The sequence below is a fragment of the Balaenoptera acutorostrata genome, chromosome 7 (genome assembly GCF_949987535.1).
Source record: "Balaenoptera acutorostrata chromosome 7, mBalAcu1.1, whole genome shotgun sequence".
NCBI classification, from domain to species: domain Eukaryota; kingdom Metazoa; phylum Chordata; class Mammalia; order Artiodactyla; family Balaenopteridae; genus Balaenoptera; species Balaenoptera acutorostrata.
Genome location: NC_080070.1, coordinates 21,532,129 through 21,553,915, shown reverse-complemented (window position 1 = coordinate 21,553,915; position 21,787 = coordinate 21,532,129). Strand labels below are relative to the sequence as shown.

At 52.9% G+C, this 21,787-nt stretch overlaps 1 protein-coding gene across 1 annotated transcript in view; it reads right to left on the bottom strand.

Moving 5' to 3' along the window:
• The window catches only part of PLXNA4 (plexin A4), a 446,153-nt gene that overhangs the window by 66,906 nt on the left and 357,460 nt on the right, over positions 1 to 21,787 (bottom strand). The window contains exons 10-13 of the mRNA XM_007177142.2: positions 14,916 to 15,116; positions 7,696 to 7,792; positions 6,925 to 7,115; positions 2,820 to 2,971 (exon numbers count right to left, since the gene is read on the bottom strand). Coding sequence (XP_007177204.2) covers positions 2,820 to 2,971; positions 6,925 to 7,115; positions 7,696 to 7,792; positions 14,916 to 15,116 — 641 coding nt within the window. The remainder of the gene's footprint in view (positions 1 to 2,819; positions 2,972 to 6,924; positions 7,116 to 7,695; positions 7,793 to 14,915; positions 15,117 to 21,787) is intronic.

The following is a 21,787-nucleotide window of genomic DNA, read 5'->3' as shown; positions in this document are numbered from 1 at the left end:
GATTTCTGAGAAGGATTATTTGTGCTTTTAATGTTTGATAGTAGTGGGAAATAATGGTCCAGAAGGACTGTCCCAATTTTTACTTCCATCAACAGCAACTGAGTGAGATTACTTCACTCTTTGTCCAACACAAGATATTATCAGTCCTTTAAAATTTTTTCTAATATAATAGGAAAAAAAGATCTCATTTTCATTTTTATTCCCCTGATTACTGGTGAGGTTGCATGTTTGTATGTGTGTGTGTGTGTTTAAATCTTACATAGCCTTCCCTGTGACTTGCCTGAAGCCCTCTCTTTATTTCGCTGATGGATTATCTTTCTGTAGGAGCTTCTGAATTAGGAGAATTAACTTTTCTCCATAATAAATATTGAAATTATTTTCTCCCAGTTGATCACTTGTTTTTCAACTTGGTTTATAAAGTCTTTTGCCACTTGAAAGTTTAAAACTATCTGTGTGGTTCAATTGCTCATTCTTTTACTTTATGGCTTCCGGGTTCTGTGTGAGAGTCTAGCAAAAATATATGCTTTTCTGTGCAGATAACATAATTAAAACATGTTCAGTTTTTTAAAAAGTACATAAAAGCACTTGCCATACCTACATTCCTCTCCCACCCCAACTGCATCACCCAGAAGTATCCATTGTCAACATATTGGTGTACATGTTTCCAGTCTTGTTTTCCTTTTACAAAATTAATTATAAACTTTGTATTCTGCTTGGTAAGCTGTGTTCTCACTTAATATACCTTGAGTATATGCCTGGTCATGATTCTTCTACATATCACATTTAATGGTTGTGTAGTTTACTGTCCTATGTATAGACAATAATTTATTAAATTAATTAATTCCCTATTTTTTGATATACAAATTGCTTCCACATTTTCACTGTTACAAATAAGGCCAAAATAAGCATTCTTGCAAATAAATATTTGTGCATTCTGTTTATTTAGGGAAAGTTCTAGAAGTATTATGCGCAGGCTAAAGATGTTTGACCTGCATTTCCAAACTGCCTTCCAGGAAGGTCGTCCCAATTTACCCTCCCGACATGAATGTATGAATGTGCTATTTCTTATGCCTCTCATCTGCACTGGGGGGGCATTAACTTTTAAAAATTGTTCCCCATTTCATTGGTTACTACTGATGTTAAACATTTTTTTTATATGACTTTAGTTCTTGGTCTGTCCTGTGAATTGCACATTCATGCTCTTTGCTAATTTTGTGATAGTTGCCTTTTATCTATATCTTTTATCTAACCTCTTTAAATGTTAAGAAAAAGCATACTGTAACAGGCCATAACAATACTCTCAGTTTATCATTCATAGTTTTACTTCGCACACAGTTTTTGGTGCACAAGTTTTGTCTTACATACTCAAATCTCCTAATCTTTTCCTTTATAATTTTTTCTTTTGCAGTTATACCTGGAACACCTTCCCTTTCTTGAAATCAAATAAATTCTCACCTGCATTTTCTTCTAATCCTTTCACATTTTCATTTTTTACCCTTAACTCTTTACTCCATCTGGAATTTACTTTGGTGTATAATACGAAATAAGAATCTGATATTGTACTTTTTCCAGGGGGTGAAATTGTACCACTTATTGAATGAGCTTTGCTTTCCTTGCTGATTTGAAATGTCATCTTTATCACATACTAAATTTTTATGTATCAAGATTCTTTTTCTGGTGTTCTATCTTATTCCACTGATCTAACAAGTATCACAATATTTAATCATGTGGCTTTATAATATTTTTTATATCTGGCTATACAAGTCCAGAGTAGGGCGTTTTAAAGTTCCCCAAACCACAATATATCCATAGCAGCCTGCTTTGGTTTTGTTCTAGGAAGGACAAAAAGTTGAAGGAGCCACAGAAAGGTCTTTGGGTAAGTAAGTGATGATGGACCAGGATGGGTCCTACCAAGCCTGGAGCCTTCAATCATCTCATCTACTATGAGTGTTTTGGGAAGAACCAGACGGAAATCAAGGAGGAATTGAGGATGGCAGGACTGATGGTTCCAGAACCACAAAATCTGGGTAACCCTCAGCCAGCACAAGCATAAACGCACTCACCTACCTAAGTGAGACCTTGCAAAGAGTCAGTAACTTATGCACACAGGGACAAGTGGCAAGGTTTCACTCCGGGAGGGGCAGCAAAGAGGGAGTAGAATATAGATTCTATTGCGCTGGTGAATATTTATTTCATGCTTGTGTTTGCTGGGCTGGAAAATTGTATTTACTTATTTACAAGGTAATACATGACTCACAAACCTTCCCTGCCATGTAGGTTAGAGGTCAAGGTCACTCGTTGAATGGTCCTCTCCGTGGACCAGCAGACTTTGCTGGAGAAAAACAATCCAAGTCCCCACAGGCCTGAGAGTGGGTGTGAAGGTTCATTCTCAGCCTCCACAGAGGGTAGCATAGGATTAGCTCCTTCCGTAATTGGGGGAGGACAGGAGTGGGGAGTTAGGGACAGCGGAGGGAGTTAGGGTAAGGAACTGAACTCACGCTTCTGCAGATTTTGATTTTGCTTTGTCTTGCTCCTACTCATCCTCACACCTCAAGGAGGTAATGATCACTTTCCCCTTTTCTCCCAGCCATCTCCCCTTCCCCTTTCCGGACTTCCCCCAATATGGCAGCTAGCTAGTTCAGGGGCTGGGGAGTTGTAGGAGTCCCCCACACCCTAGAACGTGAGGGACATTCTCCTTTTCTGTCCATAAGTTCTAAGACCATCTATTGTTGATTGGGGAAGGTAAGTCAACATCAATCATCTATTTATATGGACTTCTCTTCCCTGCTCCTCCCACGTCTCAGACGGCCTCCACTTACTGTTCCGCAGGGATGTAGCCATCTACCAAAGGGCTGCACTCCACGCCGGCCACCTTGACATGGGAGGCGATGTCCCGGAACTCCAGGCCCAGGTTCTCCCCTCGGATGGTGACCTTGGTGCCCCCTTCCCGGGGGCCTGTCACTGGGATTATCTAGAAGGAGGAAGCACAGTAATCAGACGCCAAGACAGAGCGATCCCCCACTGCTGATGGGGCAAGGGAAAGGCTGCGGGCTCTTCCCTATCTCCACTCCATTCCCTGAGCTGAGTCCAAGTCCACGAGGGCACCCAGGTCTGGGACTGTCAATGCGCAGGAGCTTCTGGTAGAATAGTCTGTGTTTGTGTATGGTTTTAGGAGCAAGGTTTAAAGCCCCCTGTTCCTCTTCCCATTTCACAGAAGAAGAGAGAGAACGTGATCTGCAGTGTTACTGGGTAATTCACAGAAAATCGGGATTAAAGCCTTCCAGCATTTGCTCGTGTTCGTTCCACTTTCAGTGAAAATGAACAAGCCTCCTATCAACCCACACGGCCCTCCACACGGTGGCATCCACCCATCTTTCAAGAGCCTTGTCAAAAGTCACTTCCCCATCACCAAATGTTCTCTCGGTTTCTCTCCACTGAGATTTCAGGACACCTTCTTTGTGCTCTTTTCACAGTTAATGTTTGTGTCGGATTCCCCACCCTGCCACCCCCCTACCCCCACCTCTTCAGATCCTGAGTCCCTGAGAGCAGGGATGGCGGTGCCTCCTTTCTCTGTGTGAACTTTCCAGGGAAGGCACCGTATTTTACTTCTTGAGCTGTAATTGTGCTGGAAACCCCAACTACCCAAGCATCTTCCTGGAGTTAGAAAAGCCTTCGTCACTGCCCCTCTGCCTTCGTTGTTTGGCTTGGTTTGTTTGGGTTTAATTTAGACTTTACCCTCATACACTTGCCCAAAATGACTGGCTTTCCCTCCTAAGACAGCACTGTTGATGCTAAAAACCCATGGCTGGAATGTGAGGATTCAGCCACCAAGGACCTGCTTTGAGATGGCAGCTCCGCACAGCTCACGTGACCTAACCATGACCTCCCACAGCAGTGACCTCAGTGGCAGAAGACGTTCCATGCCAGCCTCTCCTGGCATTTGACGGACCAGAGAAGGGCCCATTTCCTGTTCCTGGTGTCTCTGAACATCAGCACCTGGATCTCGGCCAACGTCAGTGGGATCACAATTGGAGGAGCCCAGATAGGCTACCTGTTAATATTCTCTACTCTCTCCATCCCCCCAGGGTCACAAGTCGGGGGGTCCATCCTGGGGGGAGGGTGAAAGACGGGGAAGGGAGCGACAGCTTTGCCGGGCCTTGCAGGCTGTTCACCTACAAAGCTCAAGATACTTCCTGCTTCTCACATATGCAGGTGTGCACATCTGTGAGTGTGAGGGTTCATGAGTGTGTGGGTTTGCACATGCACGTTCCCACTGCAGTGAAAAAAAAAAAAGGTTCTTTGGAGACACAGGCTTGTTTCTGTGTGAGGGAGACAGACAGATGGGGGGGGGTGGGCAGCGGGAGTCCCTGTCCTTCCCAGACGGACTGCCCAACTAGTCCCCAAAGCGCCACTGGCACCTGGCAGCAGCACCTGCATGATATTCCAGCCCTGGCTTGTCGTCCTGAAAAGGGAGTTTTATCTCTGGCGCAGTCCACGGTTCCCCAGGATCCCTGGAGGGCTGATGCCAGTACGGAGCCAGTAAACAGCATCCGTGGCAGGGAGGTTTGTTTCATTTGCCATCTCCTCCCTGTGATTTTTTTTTGGTCTCAGGCCAAGAAGAAAGCCAGTCCCACCGTTTTCACCAGACACACCATTAGCAGTCCTGAGAGGCAGCCCCCTGGGGGATGGCTTCTTGCTACGGGGCTCTGAGGGTGGGGGGCGGCAGGAAAGGAGGGGGGGCCCTCGTTCAGATGGGGCGCCAGAGGCCTCCACCTGCCCTCCTTCTCCAGATAATTCTGTAGGTAAAACACATAAGTATCTTTCCCCAGTTTGAGACTCACTGTTGAGATTCCTACCCATGCAGGAGACTGAAGTCGGGGCTGAATGAAGCTCTCGGCATCTGGAAAACCAGGAATGTGGAGGGTGAAGGTGCCAAAGCGGGGGGCACATCTAGAGGGCCACGCCCGAGAGGCTGCTTTGCCGGAGGAAGCTGCTTACTCACAAGTCGAGCTCCTTCCTGCCTTTACACGTCCCCGGTGGGTGGGCGTGCAGCGTTTGTGAGGGAGGGTCGAGGGAAATGTATGGGTGTGTTCGCCTTTGTGGTGGCAGAGGACAGCAATCCAGTAATCAAGAGACTTGGCCTTCAGGGCCCCCTGATTTACACTTTGGTCAGAGTAAATCTGAGCATCGGTCTTTTCATGTGGGAAAGGGTGATAATAACCTTGGCCTTGGCAGGCATCATGGGTTGAACTGTGTCCCCCTAAATCCATATGTTGAAGTCCTAAACCCCAGCACCTCAGAATTGTGACCTTCTTTGGAGAAAGGGTCTTTATAGAGGTAGTCAAGTCAAAATGGGGTCATTCAGGTGGGTCCTAATCCAATAGGACTGATGTCCTCATAAAAAGAGGAAATTTGCAGAGACACACATGGCAGGAAGTCAATAAGAAGAGGCACAGGAAGAAGACAGCCACCTACAAGCCAAGGAGAGAGGCCTGGAACAGACCCGTCCCTCACAGCCATTAGAAGGAACCAACCCTGCAACACCTTGATCTCAACTTCCAGCCTCCAGAACTGAGACAATACACTTCTGTTGTTTACGGCACTTCATTGCAGCAGCCCTAGGAAACCACACAGCAGGGTTGTTGTGAGGCCGGATGAAGTGAGGGATGTGAGGATATTTCACAAACTCTGAAGCACCACACAAATGTTCGGCCTGTGATTGTGCCCGCCGTTGTAAGGGTATCAGATATGGGTGTTTGTGAAACTGCACAGAGCTGGATGCCCAGTGTCCCCTCACTACAGACGGACAGACTGAGCTTCCTTCTCGTCTTCTTCCCCCTGTCCCCCCGTGGCGTTATTATCATCAGCATCAACCATGGCAAAGAGGCACCGAGCACCTACAATGAGCTAAGTGCTGGGCCACAGGTGCAGATGTGTCAGACACCGTCCTGTAGCTGAGACATGCACGTCTTTCCCTTATTTTATGAGAGGAGCAAGGGATTCCAGCCTGGGTGCGGGGTACCTTAGAGAGTCTTCGTGCCGGGAGTGTGGAGGTGAAGACACCAGGGCAGTGATGGGCTTAGACACGCGATTGAAAAATGATTTTAACAATGTCAGTGATGAACGAGGAGGAGGAGGGTGGTGAGATCCCCACGGGCTGGGCCTGCAGCCAGGCATCTTGCATGGATTTGCTCATGTAATCCCTGTCACTCCCCTGTGAGGTGGACGCTTCGACCCAGGGCACGGGTGGGGAAGCTGAGGCCTGGGGATAGAGATGAAGTAGTCCCAGGGGACCCAACAATTACTTGGGATTAGCAAATGGAGCTGGGATTCAAACGTTGTTCTCTGTGATCCCCCTGTCTGCATCTTTAGCCCTGCCCTGCCCCTCACGGCTCCTTGTTCCACGGCCCGTGTCCCCTCTGTCCTCCCGAACTGCGCTCCTGGTCCGTTTCTGCCATTTTACAGCTTAGGTCTGGCTTCGTGTGAGTCCCGAGGCCTCTCCACTTTGACCTGCTCCACCTCTCCGGGGCTGGGCTCCACGCCCTTGACCCCCAGGCAGCCTCACTCACAGGCTGACTGCTTAATGAGGCTGCAGCTGATGGAGCTTCATGGCCTTGCCACCAGGACTCTTGGAGACAAGGAAGGGGTGTCGAGGACCGCGAGTCCTTTTGGACGCAGCTCACATGGAGACTCCATAGGGCAGTCGAACCCTCTCTGCTCTCGACCTCCCTTGATGAAGGAAGGGCCCCTGAGCCAAGCCTAAAGCCGCTACGGATTTGCAGGGAAACGAGGATGCCCGCAGCCAGCGGGGCACCTGGTGGTCACGGGGGTGACGGACACCACGCCAGCCGTGGCTCCCAGGGCCCCGCCCGTGGCAGGACAGGGCTCAGCGGCCCAGAGCGGGCCCAGCGGCCCACGGCTCACCTCGGTGATGCGGGGATTCGTGCACTTGCTGTTGGAGCCCGACAGCTCCAGCCAGTGGCTCTCGTGGATGGGGCAGTGCTGCCGGAGGGTACACTGGCCCTGGCCCTGGCACCAGCCGCATTCGAAGTCCGGGTCCGCCTTGAGGCACAGCCCGCAGCTCTCACGCATGGCGCCGCACTTATAGAGGTGAACTGTGGGCAAAGGGCAAGGGGGGCTTGGAGGTGGGGCAGGGGGCTGGGAGGGGCCCGGGACTGCGGAGCAGGAGGGCAGGGCCGGCCTGGATGATGGGACGTGAGGCAGCCTTGTCCCCCACCCCCCGCCCTTCGGATGCAGGGGAAGCCTGAGCGGAGGATCGCGGCTGGGAGGCGGAGTCTCCCTCAGTCTCTGGGGCCCTCCTTCCAGCCCGCTCTGCCCCCTCCACTGTACTCCCAGGAGCCATCCCCCTGCACCGAGCGGTCACAGAGCAGTGAGGGCGCTGGAGAGGCGCGGAGAGCGGGCTTGGCTTGGGTGGGGGACGGAATGGCACTGCCCACCAATGGGAGCTGCCCCTCCCTCCCCCGCCTCCCTGGGGCCCTCCTTCCAGCCCGCTCTGCCCCCTCCACTGTACTCCCAGGAGCCATCCCCCTGCACCGAGCAGTCACAGAGCAGTGAGGGTGCTGGAGAGGCGCGGAGAGCGGGCTTGGCTTGGGTGGGGGACGGAATGGCACTGCCCACCAATATTGGGGGAGCTGCCCCTCCCTCCCCCTGCCTCCCCGGGCCCTCCTTCCGCACCTTTATTCTGAGCTGGGTTATCAATGTTGAAGTGCCCGTTCCACACGACCGTCAGCTTCACCGGCAGGTTGTTGATCTCCATCCCTTCGTAGGAATACTGCAGCCGGGACCGGAAGGAAAGGAGAAAGCTGGGTCACAGAGATTTCTAGGGAGGGCCCAATGTTCGGCCTGGTGTCCGCAAGAGTGCACAGGGTCAAAGGCAGGCCAAGACTGTGAGTGCATGTGTGTGTGAGCACACATAAGCACGGGTGGGCAGGGTGGGCACGCACATCTCAGGGGACCAGAACAGGGGGTCAAGAAGCTAAGGCGGGGAGATGCCAGGCCTGGGGGGACACCCATTTGGAATGTGGGTTCACAGAGCAGCTCTGCGCAAGTGGCTTGGCCACCTTCTGCGGAGGCCTGTTCCTGCCAGCTGGGCTCTCCCCTGGAAGTTAGTGAGAGAGGAATCTGCCCCCGCCCTGGCTGCCCAGGGGAACCTGCCAGTCCTCGATGTGATTTGGGAGCTTTAATTTCTAGGACATGTTCAGGGGAGGTGGGTGCTTTACCAGAGACCTGGCCAAGCCTGATCAATTTGCAGGCAGGGACAGTGGTTGCAAAGGGGAAACAATGGAGGAGCGGCACCCTTCAGGGGATGAGAGGCTGAGGGTTAGCAGAGGAGAGGACTGGGTGAGAGCTCAGAGGTGAGGTGGGAAATCCTGAGGTCACCCTAGGGCACAAACCTGGGAATCTGGGTCAAGACTCCGGAGGCTCCAAGACAGAGCAGGGGCCCCAGCTCCACGGCTGCCCATGGTGGGGCGGCAGGGAGCTGCCTCTAGGCCTCTGGGCCCTGCTTCCCTGCCGAGCTCTCCTCTAATGTTCCACCCAGCTGGGTCCATCCCATGGGGCTGTGGTGCTAAGGGGGGGAGGGGGTGAAGTGGGAGGTACCCCTCAGGCAGCCCCCAGTAGGCCAGCCCCCATCTGCCTTCTGACAGCAGGCATTCTCTATCCCTGGGGAAGGAGGGCAGGCAGCAGGAGCTTGGAACCTGCCCTGGGCAGCTTTTCCAATCCCTACCTGATGATTTTCTCATTATTCCACTAGATTCTGCCCACCACAGCGGGTGGGATGGAGGAGCAGAGCTGAGACAGGTTTTCTGTGGAGGAGGGGCTGAGGATGGGCGATTTGTTGGAAGAGTTCAGTCCAGGAGACTAGGTCTGAAGTTGTGTCTGCAGAGCCAGTGGGCTCTTTTAATGCAGAGTTTAAGTTCGGTGGGGCTGGGCCGTGGGGATGTTCGCGGCTGTTGTGTCAGGCCGCGGATGTTCCCTGCTTCACTGAGGGGAGGGCAGCACAGGAACTCGGGAATGCCCCGGCTGTGGAGGGTCTCAGGGCCTCTGCCTCTGTAGCTTATCCGTAGGGGCTTCTAAAGGAGATGTTGTCATCTTAACCTGGGAAATTGCCCTATATTCCTGAGTGACAGAACGTGCCCCATCATGAGCATGCTGTGACGCTGTCCTCCTACAGAAACATAAGTAGGGTGTGTGTCCAGCCTTCTTCGGGCTCTAACCTAGCACACCAGAATTTTTCACTAACTCCCTGGTGATGACGCCCTGGCCAGGAAGCCACACGCGGTGTTTGTCCCACGGTGGCGGTGGTTTGCCTTGCACCATCCACACTCTCGTATAATCGCCCTTGAGATCTTTGACACCTGGGCCAAGGCCAGGGTCTGGGCTGAGCCATAGAACGAAGCAAAGCTCCCTACCCCTGCAGAAACAACACTGGAGAATTTTTTTTGATCATCCCATAACTCAGCTGGGGACTCATAAGCTTTTCGCCACATAGCCCAGTAGCCAACTCCCCAAAGATTAAGTTTTTTGCGTCTGGGTGGGTTGTTCCAAGTCGTCGTGAGTTTTCTCAAAAAAAAACCTCTTCCCCTCTCATGGTGGTCTATGGACCACCTTCATCAGAGTCATGGGGGTGGGATGAGGTCTACTAAATGCAGATTCCAGGGCCCCACCCAGACCTGCCGAATTGGAATCTCTGGAGACGGGAGCATTTCCAATTAGGTACTCTGAGTCTGGTGCTGCTAAAGTTAGAGAATCGCTGCTCCTTGCCATCTGCTAGCAGCAGGGAGACAGAGGACAGCCAAGGGGGAAGTGTGTAGGGGGGGCGGGGGGAGAGCCCTTTCCAGACGCCCCTTCCCATTTCCTCCTCTAGCCAAGCTCCACTGCCCCCATCCTTCCCGTCCCCTTCCTCCAAGGCCCCAGTGGGGGAAAGGTGGCAAGGGCCAGTGTCAGGCTGCTCCGACCTCTAGGAGGGATGCTGGTGGTGCCTAAATCGGCATCGAAGCCAGGCTCCTGCCTCTCGGGTCTGGGTCTGTCCAGGACACAAAGTGGAAGCAGCAGGCAGCGACCAGGGGCGTGTTGGCCGAAGATCAAGAGAACCTTCAGGCCCCTCTCAGGAAGGACCTGAGATCCCCCAGAGAGCAAGGCAAGACACACCGCCCACGTATGCATGGGAGTTTCTGCGTGCATGAATGTCTTTGCGTGCGTGCTGAAGTGAGAAGAGGTCTGTGCACATCCGTAGGATCTATGCATTCAGATGTGCGTGTGCATGTGAGCACACACGGGCACACACGTGTACCGCCGTGTAGGGGCTCCGCAGTGACCGGCTGTGTGAATGTGGGCAGAGGATCCGAATCTCAGACTCCCCACGTGTAAAGTGGGAATTACACGCAGTGCGTACCTCACGGGATTGTTGGGGGGGTCCAGAAAACCATCCAATGCTCTGGGCACAGTGCCTGTTGCAGAGAATGAGCACCCAAATATTATTGTGTATTTGAATCTATGTGTGTACACTTGGGGATGCGGTGCAAAAATATACCTGTGTTCCCTGTGTTTATGTTTATGTGGAATAATAATAGCAGCACTTATTGAGTGTTTCTGCGCCAGACACTTGGTACATATGGAGACGGATGCATATGAGAACACTTATGTGTTCGGATGTGCGGTGTGTGCATGCATTTTCTTTTTGAAGGAAAAATAAAGAAGGCTTTAAGGATCAAATATGCTGGGCATTGCTTCCTCTTTCTCCTCCCCATTCCTGAGATCTCAATTCTAAAATATTACAGAAATCATTAACCCCGGTGTTCCCCCACCAACCCCTTGGCCTCTAGGGAGGTCACGCTCCTTCCTGGAGATGCCCTCTCTCCCCCTTGACCTGCATCCTGCAGGGGGAGGGGCAGACTGCTGGGGACCCTGGACCACTGGCGCGCATCCCCCGACCACTCCCCACCTCTGCTCCACTTAGCATTTATATAGCTCTCTGTGATCAGTGGGCAGTTAATCCGCACAAAGCCCAGAGCTGGGGGAAGAGTGTTTCAGGCTCCTATGGGCCAGGAGGTTAAGTGTCTCAGTCAAGGTCTGGCTCATCGTGGCCCAGCTCTTGGACAACGTTGCTCATCACCTGGGGAAAGAGTGAACCTCAGTTTCCCTACCTTCTAGAGCAAAGAGAAGACCTCTGTATAATTTGGACGTTCTTCCCTCCAACCATTCCCTTGTCTGAGATATTTTGCTGCAAAGTTCTATCATTCTATCACCAACGTAAGACACCAGTGTATGCTGTGTCCATCTCCAGGACCCCAGAGGCTCAGCAGACCCATTCCCAGCTGTGTTCCAGTAAAGCGGGAAGGGGGAAAATTTACTCCTTATCGGTCTCCCTGTCCTTGTTTTGCACGCAGTAAATTGGGGCACCACGAGAAACCATGGGGCCACCGTGGGTCGGTGGAAGATGGGCCTAGAGCCCTAGGGCATCATGGCCGGCACTGCAGCCGGCCGGCTGCCCCCTGCGGCCCACTGACGCCCGTGATTGCCAGTGACTGAGGGGCGGGACTGGGCACTATTATTAGCAGCACTTGACATCTCCCGGAGCCTCTGTCTAAAGGAGGCCATGATACCCACAGTTGCTCCTAACCCTCCTCCAACTGCTGCCTGTGAGCTGCCCTGTTCTCTGCCAACAGGCCCCCGAGGGCTACAGTGACTGGCCCAGGGCCTGTCCCCAAATAGGGGGCTGGAAGTGACCTGCCTGTCCACCCAGCCCTGTGTCACCCCATGCAGAATGCTCCTGTGTCTCTCTTTTCCTTCTCTGCTCTCCTCTGAGACCTCCTCTGCCATCAAAAATCAAGGGTGGGGGGGGCGGGGTTGATTTCTCTTTGGATCCTTCTCTCCTCCTCCCCCCATTCCAGAGAGGTCATTTAGGAAATGAAACAACAGTAACTCTTCTTCCACGATCCTCTCTGTGGCAGATCAGACCCTGCTATAAAGTGCTCAGTTGCTGGTTTTGGCCTAACCTTTGATTAGGGGGTGTGTTATGAAACTGGGTTAAAGTTCTGAATTTGCTACTTACTTGCTGTGTGACCTGGCGCTGGTCACTTGCCCTCTCTGGGCTTTAGAGAGACTCGCCCGCCCCCAGCGCAGTCACAGGATCAAGTAAATATTCTCTCAGGTCTATTCCTGCCCTGATGGTATGTTGGTTGTTTTCCATAACTATGGTAAGGGAGGCTTGCCCCTGATTATGACCCCAAAATTTTTTTAAGGAAGTCACTTGACAGCAAGCAGCACCCTGGCCCGAACAGCATTTCAACTGGGATCCCACTGACTCCCTGAAAAGAGAGGCTCTTGGGAGGTCAGAGCTGAGCCCTCCTGAACTGTGTGATTCCAGCAGGTCCTGGTAGGCAAAGGGGACCCTCCTGGAACCTACCCTTTGTGGGGTGCACCTCCTGTTGCCTCAGTTTCTAAGACTTTAAAATGGTAGAGAAACAAACATTCCCATCACCTTTCTTACTAGGGTATTGAAGTGAAAAATGCAGGCAGGCAGAGTAGACTGAGCTGGCTGAGTTGCTTTGGAAGCAGGGCCCTGGAGGCACTGAGAACTGTCCATGAGGGTGGGGAGGTCTCTGGGGGATCCCCAAGTCCGGGGGCCAGAGTTCAGTGCAAGCCCCCCTCCACTCCTCAGGGGAGAGCAGGGTGCAGGCAGGGAGCTTAGAAGTCACGTCCTCTCCTTGGCAGTCAGAGCCTTGGGCTCCAGGTTTCTAGCCCCAATGTCATGTTTCCACCATGGTTTTGGTGTCTCTAATCTCCTGGAAGCAGATCTGGAGGTACCCAAGCCCATGTACCCTGGAGGTTGACTGATTGGGCAGGACCCCGTGGACCCTTGTCCAGGGCCTGGGGCCTCCAGGGACCGGAAGCAGATTTGACCATCATGCCCTGGGACATCAGGCTCCAGGATGTGAAATTCCCACACAAGGAGCTGTGTGACCTGTGATTTCTTAGATCCTGAGAATTCAACATCAGACCAGCAGACGCCCATGCTGGGAGTCAGCAGTGCCTTTCCCTGTCCCACTGGTGCCAACCAGGGTGCCAGCACTAGGCTCCCCGAGGGGGCACCACAGAGGAGGAGACCTGGCCCTCACCTGCCCAGCTGTTACCTGGGGTACCTTCCTCTATTCAACAGTCAGCCGAGGCACAAGGCCCGTGATGTCCCCACCCCTCTCCTGGGGGAACTCAGAAGCCGCAGACTCCGTCCTCCCTCCTGACACCTCTGAGGCCTGGATCCCTGGGGCAGCTTCTCTGAGGAAACGAGGCTGTTCTTCCCGAGGCCTGAAATCCCTACAAGCCTTCTGCTGAGTCAGATGTGGGACTCACGCTTACTCTTCCTGCGAGACTACCTTATCTGGGGGAGAATCATTTGAGTCAGACTCTTGGGGCTGGTTTGCTTGGTCTCAGGATTCACGAGGAAGCAGGAGGTGTTTAATATCCCTTTTGCTTGCAGGTTTAATGTGGGGTGCTACAGAAATCTGCAACACAGCCTGGCCACCAGTGGAGGGGGGAGATGTGGACATGGGAGGGGTGGGGACACATCTGGGGTTTCAGAGGTTGGGAGGTCAGCCACCAGCTCAGTTCTTGTAATGCTGAGCAACCCTGGGCCAGCATGTGGGCCTCTCTGAGCTCCATTTACCCCTAGATTGCTTCCTGCAGGAAGAGTGGGGTGTTCCCAGGAAGAACTTTCTCCGGGACTCTCCTGATCCCACATCACATCTCCAAATACAGTCACCGCCTATACGTACCCAGAAGCAATGACAGGGATGAACGGCAGGCAGTGTGGTATAGGAGGAGACCCCAGACCCAGGCCTGACCCTGCCACTCATGAACTGTGTGACCTTGAGCATGTCACTTACCCTCTGGGCAAGGGCGGGTTACCCTGGAAGTCAATGGAGACTCAGGGTCAGCTTCAGGGCCCTGCACTCACCCACATGGCCCTTCCTGAGGCCTGCCTGCATATATCATTTGTATTGATGTATTTCATTCTTAAAGAAGGTCCCCCAAATTATATAATTCTCAGCCCCACAAACCCAATCCTGCCCCTACTTCTGGGCCTCCAGTTTCTCCTCTGTACAGTGAAGGAGAATGTGGGTTTCACATAGCTTGAAAATGTTACGAGTCTTGAAGTCTGTTAGTCTCTGAGCATCTGGGTGCACAGAAATAGCCCAGAAAGAGAGAACGAGGGAGAGCAGAGCCGGGGCTGGAAAGGCCACAGGGCCAGCGGGGGAGCTGGCAGGCAGGTGGGGCACTGTTAGGGCACACTGAGTGGTGACCAGGGATCAGCCGAAGGCCATTGGCAGCAGGGGGCTGCTGACCCATTGTGGGTCCAGCATGGACCCAACCTGGATTTCTAAATACTGGGCAGGGTTTGTGTGGATCTACACAGCACAGCCCCGAGGGGCTCCTTCTTGTTCCAAAGCTCCTTTTGCGGGTGCTGGTCTGTCTCAGAAGCCTCGTGTGCTGGGAAACAGCCTCTGTGTGGCTGTACAGGCCGAGGTGCGCCTTTGTGGGCTCAGATGAGGCCCCCAGGTCAGCCCTGGTAGGAAGTCAGGACCCAGGGTTTCCAGAGCTGCCCTCAGGAAGGAGGACGGGCACGCCCTGTAAACACATCTGCCCACAAAGAGCGCTCAGCAGCCCCAAGGCGGGCCCCAGAGCCCCTCGCACCGCAGCCCCTGTTGGGTCACCACGACAGGGCCACACCTACAGGCGGGCACTTGGTGGACTTGGCTGGGCTGGCAGGGTTAGAGGAAGCAGTTGTCGGGGGGAGCTGAGCGGTTCTGTGGGTGTTTGGGGCAGTCCTGCCGAGCGGAGCTGATCTGACCCTACGAGAGTGCCCCGGCGGGTGGGGACACGGGGCGGGCACTCACAGAGGTGTTCTGGCACTGCACGCTGGAGCTGTTGAAGCGCAGGGCGGGCACCCTCTGCTCGCTGCCCTGGATGCTGAGGATGCACTCGTACCCGCGCTGCCCCGACTGCGGCTGGGGGAGGTTCTTGGCCTTGAGAGTGATGGGCTTGATCACCTCCACGGGCACCAGGATCTTGTCCACTCGCAGCAGCTGCGGGCAGTCCTGGGGACAGACAGCGAGGCTCAGGTTGGGCAGCGGGAAGCCGAAGGTGCGGGAGCCCCTGGTGTCACCCAGATGTTCTCAGACTCCACCCTCCCCAGGACTCCCCACGCACGGCCCTCGGCGCTGCTGCCCACCCCTGACCACTGTGGAGGAGGCAGTGAGACTGAGCAACCCGGGTCCCGGCGTCACCACCTCGAGGCCCCTCCTCTCAGAGCTCGTCCGCTGCCCTCTTCAGCTTCTTTTTCAATGCGCTCCAGACCCTCTGGTCCAGACTCCCGGTGGTCCCCTCTCAGCACCCTCCTCCCCTAGCAGACTGACCCTGCTGGCTGGGCGTCCTGTCCCACTTTGGGCTGAAGACCCCTTTGCCTCAGTTCCAGGCTGCCAAGAGTTGGGACAGAGGTGCCCAAGCGAGCAGCTACACAGTGACACAAAGCCCTCGGCCGAGGCTCTGGAATGTGAGTCTGGAGGGGGTGGGAGGACCTTCCATAAGGCATTTGGGAATGTTCTGAAATGAGCCCGAGAGACCTTTGAAATCCAGAAGCTTCTGACTGAGCTCTGGGGATGGCTGGACCCCAAGAACATGCCCCACAGAGCAGATATACTCTGAGTCCCCTCCAGCTGTTCACCCCCGAGCCAGGGGGGGCCCCTGAACACATTCGGGCATGGAGGAAATGATCACTGGGCCCCTTTTCGCTGGGGCAATCAGCTCTGTCTAGGGAGGGCTGGGGGGAGAATGGGGTCAAATAAGGAGCATGGTGCTCTGCCCTGCTGGGAGGTGGGAGCTGGTGTGTGGCTGGATTCGCAGGAGCTGCGTGGAAGAGAGCCTTGGCCTGGGCAGGAGTGAGGCCCCGGGCCAGGCAGGTCCCACCAGCCCCAGATTCCTCCCCCTGTGGCACTGTTTGGGGCATGCCCACCAGACAGACGGCTTCTGGGCAGGTCGACGGACAAAAGCATGGCTCACACATCCTTCGTGAGGACGCTGCCCCGTGGGCTCACTGCTGGCTCTCAGGGGCCCCCCTGACCTCAGCCCTCTTCCCCAGCAAAGTAAGGCAGAAAGGAGGCCAGGGGAAGGGCAGATGGGAGGGGCCCCAGGCAATCAGGCACCCGGTGGCTGTTCCCCCCCCACCCCCCGCCGGGTCTGAAAACAAACATGAGCCCCTCGGTCACTGAAAGCTGGAGGGAGAAGAGCTCTAGGGCCGCTGAGCTTCTGACGAGCTGTGGAACCCTGAGCTCATCACGCATCAATCCCCACTTTGAGACTCAGCTGCCTCATCTGTCAATTGGGTGGCATCCAAGGACCCATTCAGCTCTAACCAGTCCTGAGTCCATGATTTGGGTGGTCTCACCTCTGTTCTTCCCGATTACCCTGTAGCCTTGCTTTAGGGAAGCACCCCAGGCCCATTAAATGAATGCCCTCCTCTCCTCCAGGCTATCCATGCCTTTATCCTTAAGAACGGCTAGAGCAACAGACCCAGCAATTCCACTTCTGAGTTTGCATCCAAAAGAACTGAAAGCGGGGTCTCGAAGAGATACCTGATGCCCATGCTCAGGGCGGCGGTACTCACAACAGCCAAAAGGTGGAAGCAACGGAGGTGCTATCACAGATGAATGGAGAAGCAAAATGTGATACATACATGCAATGGAATATGATTCAGCCTTAAACAGGAAGAGAATTTAAACACACGCCAAGTCATGGGTGAATCCTGAAAACATTATGCTGAGTGAAATACGCCAGTCACTACAGGACAAACACCACACGATTCCACTCATATGAGGTACCCAGGGTAGTCACATTCATAGAGACAGAAGGTAGAAGAGTGGTTTCTGGAGCACGAGAGAAGGGGGAATTAGTGTTTAATGGGTGCAGAGTTTCAGCTGGGAAAGATGAATAGAGTTTTGGAGATGGATGGTGGTCGTAGCTGTACAACAACGTGAATGTATATAGTTATTGCCACTAAACTGTACACGTCAAACTGGCTAAGATAGTACCTTTTATGATATGTGTATTTTGACGCAGTTTAAAATAAATAAAACAAAGAAGAGCAGCAGGGAGGCAGGCCAGCAGGAGGGGGAAGGGACAGAGGACACGGCCTGAACCCTGCCTGTGGCCTTGAGGCTCTAGATCGTGTGGGTCTCCAGGGACCTTGAGGTCCCACGTGGAGCGAGAAGCTTATAGTTCCATCCTGTGCCCTTGCCTCTGCTGCCATCTCATCCCCCTGCTCCGTCAAGATGAGAACTCGGGACACACAGAAGACAAGAGCGATTTTGTGAAAAGGACGAAGCTCGGGCTGGAGCGGGGGGTGTGTGATGTTGGGGACTCAGGAGAGAAGACGGATGACAAGCGGGGAGCTGTGAGCCAGAGGGGCCGGGCCAGTCCTGACCCCGCTCTTCCCTCCACCCGAGGACCTGGCAGCTGTCCCTCTCCTAAAGCACGCACAGCCTGACCTTGCCTTCTCCTACGAGCTGCGTCCAGGGTTGCATTGCGGGTAAGAGCAGAAGAGCTGGGGTCTCTCATCCCCAAGTCCCACAGGAAAACACGGCAGCTCAAGAATGCTACACTGAGGGTGTCTGAATCTGAGAGTCCTCTGAACCAACCCAAGGATCCCTTCTACTTTGCAAAGGAGAAACCAAGCCAGGTAGAGGAAAAATATTGGTTCAGTGTCAACAGATGTGCTGGCAGCTGAAGAATTCCCATGCCAACCCGCCATCTTTCCTCCTCTTAATGAAAGAGGCAAGTTCCTACTGGCAGTAGGACCACCTTAGGATGGGATGGTGGGCCAGGATTTCCCAGAGAGGAGCTGGGGGCCAGGGGGCTTCGAAACCCTCCTGTGGTGAGCTGGAACCTCGCCTGGGGGCTGGACCGATTCTGGTCCAGGATGGAAGCTAAGCCTCTCTCTCTTCCCCTGTAAGATTCTCACTGAGGCTTGTTATGAGTTCTCTAGTGAGTCCTGATTGCCAGTGGCCCCATAATGGCCTAGTTTGCATATAAAAAGGTTGGCCACTCTGAGACTAAGTTCATTAATAAAAATTGGAGAGGCCCAGGGCTGGGCTGGGCCCATTTTCCTCTGGTGGCGCTGCTGACTGACCCCAGTGTCCCTCCTAATTGAAATGTAAAATGGCAATTTTCCCCTAGACAACAAGGCATAAAGGGACCATTGCCACCGTGCTGCCCCCTCCTCTCACCCCATCTCTCCAGACCCTGCCCAGCCTCACGCTGAGATCCCAGGTACAAAACCACCTCTGAGTCTGATGCTTGCAGGAAATTTCAGAGTGACTTCCACGTTTCTCCATGACTCTTTGAGTCCCTGTTTCCCAGCGCTTCGGCCGCGGTCCTCACCTTTGCACTTTCTTAACTAGAAAGAACCTGATTTGGGAATCCCATACGTGTAAGTGCAAGTCCATCTTCCTCCTGCTAATTTGAGTCTTGAAAGGACTCTAAATATTGCTCGGCTTCACTACGAACGGGGATTAAAAACTCATCCTCTACAGGGTCATTTGGGGGGAGCCCATGAACTACCATGTATAACGCATCTGGCACAGAGGGAGCAAGTGCTCAAAAAACATTTGTTCTTTCCTCGTCCTTCCCCCTTGGCTCAGGCTGCACCTGGTCCCTCAGCTACTCCCTTTTCCTACCTCATTTCCCAGAGATCCGTCTCCCCTGCCCCCGCCTCTGTGTGCTTTTCCATGAACACCCATCAATTCTCATGGTCTAGCCTATCCACCCCTTGGAAGCTTCAGAGCCCAACAATTTCAACAGCTCTGAGTGCCCCAACACAACAGGAATGGCTAGGGAGGTCCCAGTTCTGTTCACTGCTCATCTAATGGCAGTCCCCTCTTCTGGAAGGTTCCGCGTGCTCTGAGACAGGACCTTCGCCAGCCAGCCACGTGGCCTTGGGCACGTCCCCAAACCCTCTGAGTCTCCTCATCCATAAAATGAAGAGGCTGGTTTGGATTCCACGAATTTTATGGTCCCAATTCTAATATTAACCCAGTAGATGACCTGGGACACATCCTCATATAACCTTTCTGAGGCTCAGTTTTCCCATCTTTAAAATGGGGGTAAACAATGCCTGCTAAACTAGCTCAAAGCGTGGTATTCAAAATATCGACCACTGCATGCTGGAGGAGGTGGGGGTCTTTGCAGGGTAGGTTGGTCTCCTGAAAGAGCCATTTACCTACCAGGAGGGAAGTATTTTAATAACTGGTATATTATGACCTGGCATAGTCATACAGGTGGGTATTGCTCTGATAGGTAGTACGTGATACTGTTATTCTAGCTAACACAATTAACACGGTGCAAGGGGTACAAAGTTTCAAAGCAGTGCACATCCCACCACCTCCATCACCTTACACATATTTTGCCACGTGCTATCTTGTTTCATAGCACAACACATATGATCACCACCATGTCCATGAGAAAGAAATTAAGCACACCAGTTATCTCAGTTCCCACAGTGACCATGAGCAAAACACTCTCACCATCATCTTACTGACTTTTGTCCCCAGATGATGATCTAGCCCCCTTACAGAATTCCTTAAAAACATACTGCCTTTCTCTTTTCAAGGAAGATATTTCTCTGAACAATCATTTGAAAGGGCCAGCTCTTGGAGGGTAGAAAACACCTGCATTTAGCAAAATTATTTGGAGACAAATGCATACAATAAGAACCAGATTCGCTTGGAGTCCGTTTTGCCCGTGGCTATGTTCTGCAGTCCTGAGAATGGGCTGAGGTTGGGGAGAAGGGTGGCTTGAGGTGCAACAAGATCTTTAAATGCCTTGGCTTTCAGGAAGTGGCTCCAGCGAGCTCCAGGTCCATCGTCTAGCCCTGTGCATATTCTGGTTTCTGCTGAAATGCACACAGAAGTAAAGATAGCACCGCTAATTGCAGGGGGAGCATCAACATATGAGAGCAAAAAAGATGCCTTTCCGTCTACCACGTCCAGCATGTCGGTGGCTGCTTTATACAGAGGTTTCATTGCATATTTAAATAATTGAACACGACATAAAGAATGCTGCCCAGCTGGGAGAGGAAAAGCTGCCTTCAGGTCTGGTGTATCCTCGGGAGGGGGTGGTGGGCTGTGGATTTACAGTCCCTAGTGTGTTTACAAGATGAGGACTCTAATTCTCTCAGTTGTTACCGCAAGGTTGGGGGGATGTGAAGCTCTGGGGCGGGGGGAACCGGGTAGGGGCAGCACAGAGGGGCAGCTAAGGAATAAGTAAATTGCAGGTCACCCCTCCCCCCATGTCACCTCAGCCCCCATCAATTCCAAAGACAAGTCAGCCGTAGCCGCAACCAACCCCCAAAATTTACACTCACCTTCTCAGACCCATGGTGCCCAGTACAAAAATGCAATGCACCATATATTTTCTTTGCTGTTCCCCAAGTTTATGCCATTAACGTGATCTACGATGGGCTGGTTTATGGAGAGAGCAAAGTAATAATACAAAAAGGAAATACCCATAATCTTAAGTGGGGGAAGGGCAGATGAGATTGATGGAAAGTGCAGTTGAGTAGAGAAATGGCAACCCAGTAATGGAATACCTTCAGTGGGAGTGGCGCACAGGGGTTTGGCTTTGTTTTCTCAAAGGAGGGTGAAGGGCATGGCAAGGGTGCTTTTGTTCCCTCGGGTTGGATCCCAGAGGACCGTAAGAAGGGGAGCTGAATCGCTGACAAGGTGGGCTGGCCTGATCTCCTTCAAGTCCAGTTGGGGATAAATGCCCTTGGCCTGCCCTGTCTCTGGGCATGGGGCTTATTTCAGCAGCTGTCCCGGGGCCCGGACTTTCCCTCCTTTGCCAGCGCTTGAGTCCCAGGGAGGACTGACCTTGGGATCAGCAGATTTCCCGATACCTGTCCTGGCCACAGATTCAACTCAGCGGTATCGGGGTGGTAGGGGATTTGGGGAGAAACTTTCAAGCACAGCTTTGGAAATCAAATAGAATTCATTTTTCCTCTTCTGATCTTACAATTGTTCTCTGGAGTAAACACTCTGGTTGAACTTCAAGAAGAGAGAGGCTGCAGGAACTTCCTCTTTGAGTCTGTATTTAATGCGCCAGATGTGCCTCGGCTTCCTCGCAAAGCCCATCCAGCCTGGAGCCCAGAGAATGCAGCTTCAGCCGCAGCTCACTTTGCTTTTCAGTTTAGATGAGAAGTAACAGCAAAATAATCCATCGAGGATAAATTCTTGTCAGTGGATTTGCTTTTCCATGGGAGTTCGCCTTCGTTCCCCAGGGATCACTGTTATTAAGTGTGTGGGCCTGATGGGGGGCTCAGGTCACCCAGCAGAGGAGCCTGGGGATTCCAAAGCCACTTGGAGACCAGTGGTCCCTCCCGCCCGGTGGAGGTGAGAGCGTGGCCCTGTTCACGGCTGCCCCAGTGAAAGGCCATTCCAGTGGGAAGCAAGGAGTCTCGGCTGATACTGGGAGAACAGGACTGAAGACTCTGTGGTCCCACTTCAGCTTTCCCTCGCCTTTCTCTCCCTCTTCTCTTTGGTACCCAGCATCTGGCAGCTGATCTAAGGACCCAGGGTTGTTATCACAATGCCATCATTAGTTGAAACAAAATCATTCCTTGTAACTGGAATATAGTGACTATAAACAACATATGTTATTGGGCGTTCTATTTCTAATAATTGTAATTACTTGAGAATACTTGCCATTAATATAATAACAA